The sequence below is a fragment of the Etheostoma cragini genome, chromosome 13, assembly GCF_013103735.1.
Source record: "Etheostoma cragini isolate CJK2018 chromosome 13, CSU_Ecrag_1.0, whole genome shotgun sequence".
NCBI lineage: Eukaryota > Metazoa > Chordata > Actinopteri > Perciformes > Percidae > Etheostoma > Etheostoma cragini.
In genome coordinates this window covers 25,916,822-25,920,292 of record NC_048419.1, presented here as the reverse complement: position 1 = coordinate 25,920,292, position 3,471 = coordinate 25,916,822, and the positions used below count along the sequence as shown (strand labels likewise).

General features: G+C 37.0%; 1 protein-coding gene across 1 annotated transcript in view; it reads left to right on the top strand.

Annotated features, from left to right (window-relative positions):
• The window catches only part of LOC117956043 (rab proteins geranylgeranyltransferase component A 2-like), a 3,615-nt gene extending 3,142 nt beyond the window's left edge, over window positions 1-473 (top strand). Inside the window, exon 6 of the mRNA XM_034890886.1 lies at window positions 340-473. Coding sequence (XP_034746777.1) covers window positions 340-473 — 134 coding nt within the window. The remainder of the gene's footprint in view (window positions 1-339) is intronic.
• Window positions 474-3,471: the final 2,998 nt, after the last annotated feature.

Genomic DNA, 3,471 nt, shown 5'->3' with positions numbered 1-3,471 from the left:
ACACACACACACACACACACACACACACACACACACACACACACACAGCTAACAGTATTCCAGGTTTCTTTGGTACCAGACTGATTCAGTGAGAAACCCACCAGCCTTTCCAGGTCTGGCTTGGACTCAGTTGTGGCCCCTCGAAGCCACTCTTTCCCACGTGTGTCGGGAGGACCAGAACCAGGTTTTGACTTTACTTGTTTCAGAAAACACTGATTCCCAGACGGAAGCTGGCAACATAAGCTAGAGAGCAGCTTGTTGAACATCGGAGATCTCTCTGGTTCCTCCTCCCAACACAGAGTTCAGTCTGTCGTCCTCACAACGTTCTCTCATCTCCAGCTGGGACGCTGCTCCATTCGTCCCTGAAGAGGCCTTCAAACAGTCTGATCCAGCATGAGGGAGGTGGTCTGGGGCCGTTGTTCCCTCAGGTTGCAGAGTCTGTCCTCAGAACTCTGCTGCAGATTTTCCACTAGTGTTTATAGCCTTCAGTCCTCCTTCTGTGAGACCTCAGCTGCTCCTCCACAGGCCTCCAACCAGGAGGGGGACGTGGGAGCTCTCTCTTCTGGAGATGGGTCTGGAGTAGTTTGAACTTGTTGACAAATGTGAAAACCCTTTGCACCAGGTCCGGCAGCGTTTTAACTTCCCTTGCAGATCCACATTCAGTTTGTTCAGATGATGCAGCATGTCGACCACAAACCCCAAATCTGAAATCCACCGGGGGTCATGAAGCTGAGGATGTTCCTCATGATTCTCTCCCAGAAACAGCTTCACTGGGTTCAACAAACAGGGAAGCACGTTCCCTCCTGAAGCCATGTGACGTTGCAGTGAGAAAGCAGATCACTGGGGAGATCAGGTCTTGGACTGTCTGGGATTGAGAGCATGAGCGTTGGTTTCACACACCGCCTAAATGGTCCTTTTCAGGCGCGAGGACATCTCTGAGACGTGTCTTCACAAAGTCCCCTTCCCTGCATGGCTCCGTAGCCCGAGCATTGTCCCACGCTAGCTGACATGATGCTAACGTGACAGTCTCTTCTCTCATTTCATTTATTTTCATGTATTTGTTTATTTGAAAAGGGGACAATGTACCCTGATCAACATTCAAAGCAAATGTAAGCGTACCCGAGTCAGCCGTAGGCTAGTTTCCATCGGCAGTCCCCTAGCCAGATGTTAGTAGGCATCCTAAATAATAAACAGTTATAATACAATGAAGATAATTATACAATAGACAAAAGGTTAAAAATTACAATGTTAAATCACAACAATCGAATAAACGAGATAAGCAAGTAAAATCTAAATTAGATGATAGTTGTTGTTGGTGGGTGGGACCAGCGTCAGTGTTGACACGGTTGATCCTTAACATTACTCTTAATGAGCGATAGGATGGGGACTGTCTAATTACCGGTGCTACTGAGGTCCACGGAGGTGATGCTGTAGATGAACAGACGGCCTGGCTGGATGCAGATGTTCTGAGTCCTCGCTGCACCTCTGGGGACTCTATCTGCACACAAAGGGGGAGGAGCTAAACTGTGCATGATCTTATGAACTAAGCGGACATTTCTGTATTTTCTGAGGTTTTCCCAACTGAGCAGCTGACTGCCGTCTCAGCGTGGTGACCTTGAGGAGGTCCCTCTCCTCGGGGTCATCCCGGGCGCTGTTAGCACGGAGCGAGCTGACGCGGCGCTCCAGGCGCCATGCTTTCAAATGTGATAGCGACATCAAGAAGAAAGGCTTCCCATTTCCTCGCCGCTACGGCAACCCCACCCAAACAAACCACAGGCTTATTGTTCTATGTCCTGTAATGTTACCGACCCACGCGATACCAAAATACACAGTATTCATATTTATAAATATATTTCTACACAATGTCCTTTTATTATTTTTTTAACTCAAACACGCAGTACGAGCCTCACAGGAGCAGCTCACTATACTATGACTTTATATACTTTAGACATACTATACTATGACTTTATATACTTTAGACATACTCTACTATGACTTTATATACTTTAGACATACTATACTATGACTTTATTTACTTTAGACATACTATGCTATGACTTTATATACTTTAGACATACTATACTATGACTATATATACTTTAGACATACTATACTATGACTTTATATACTTTAGACATACTATACTATGACTATATATACTTTAGACATACTATACTATGACTTTATTTACTTTAGACATACTCTACTATGACTTTATTTACTTTAGACATACTCTACTATGACTTTATATAACTTTAGACATACTATACTATGACTTTATATACTTTAGAGATACTATACTATGACTATATATACTTTAGACATACTATACTATGACTTTATATACTTTAGACATACTATACTATGACTATATATACTTTAGACATACTATACTATGACTTTATATACTTTAGACATACTCTACTATGACTTTATATAACTTTAGACATACTATACTATGACTTTTTATACTTTTTGACATACTATACTATGACTTTATATACTTTTTGACATACTATACTATGACTTTATATACTTTTTGACATACTATACTATGACTTTTCATACTTTTTGACATACTATACTATGACTTTCTATACTTTTGACATACTATACTATGACTTTATATACTTTTTGACATACTATACTATGACTTTTTATGAATTTTTCGACATACTATACTATGACTTTCTATACTTTTTGACATACTATACTATAACTTTTTATACTTTTTGACATACTATACTATGACTTTTCATACTTTTTGACATACTATACTATGACTTTATATACTTTTTGACATACTATACTATGACTTTATATACTTTTTGACATACTATACTATGACTTTTTATACTTTTTGACATACTATACTATGACTTTATATACTTTTTGACATACTATACTATGACTTTATATACTTTTTGACATACTATACTATGACTTTATATACTTTAGACATACTATACTATGACTTTATATACTTTAGACATACTATACTATGACTTTATATACTTTAGACATACTATACTATGACTTTTTATACTTTAGACATACTATACTATGACTTTTTATGAATTTTTTGACATACTATACTATGACTTTTTATACTTTTTGACATACTATACTTTTTGACATACTATACTATGACTTTTTATGAATTTTTTGACATACTATACTATGACTTTTTATGAATTTTTTGACATACTATACTATAACTTTTTATAACTTTTCAACATACTATACTATAACCTTTTATACTTTTAGACATACTATACTATGACTTTTCATACTTTAGACATACTATACTATGACTTTTTATGACTTTTCAACATACTATACTATAACTTTTCATACTTTTTGACATACTATACTATGACTTTCTATACTTTCTGACATACTATACTATGACTTTTTATGAATTTTTCGACATACTATACTATAACTTTTTATACTTTTTGACATACTATA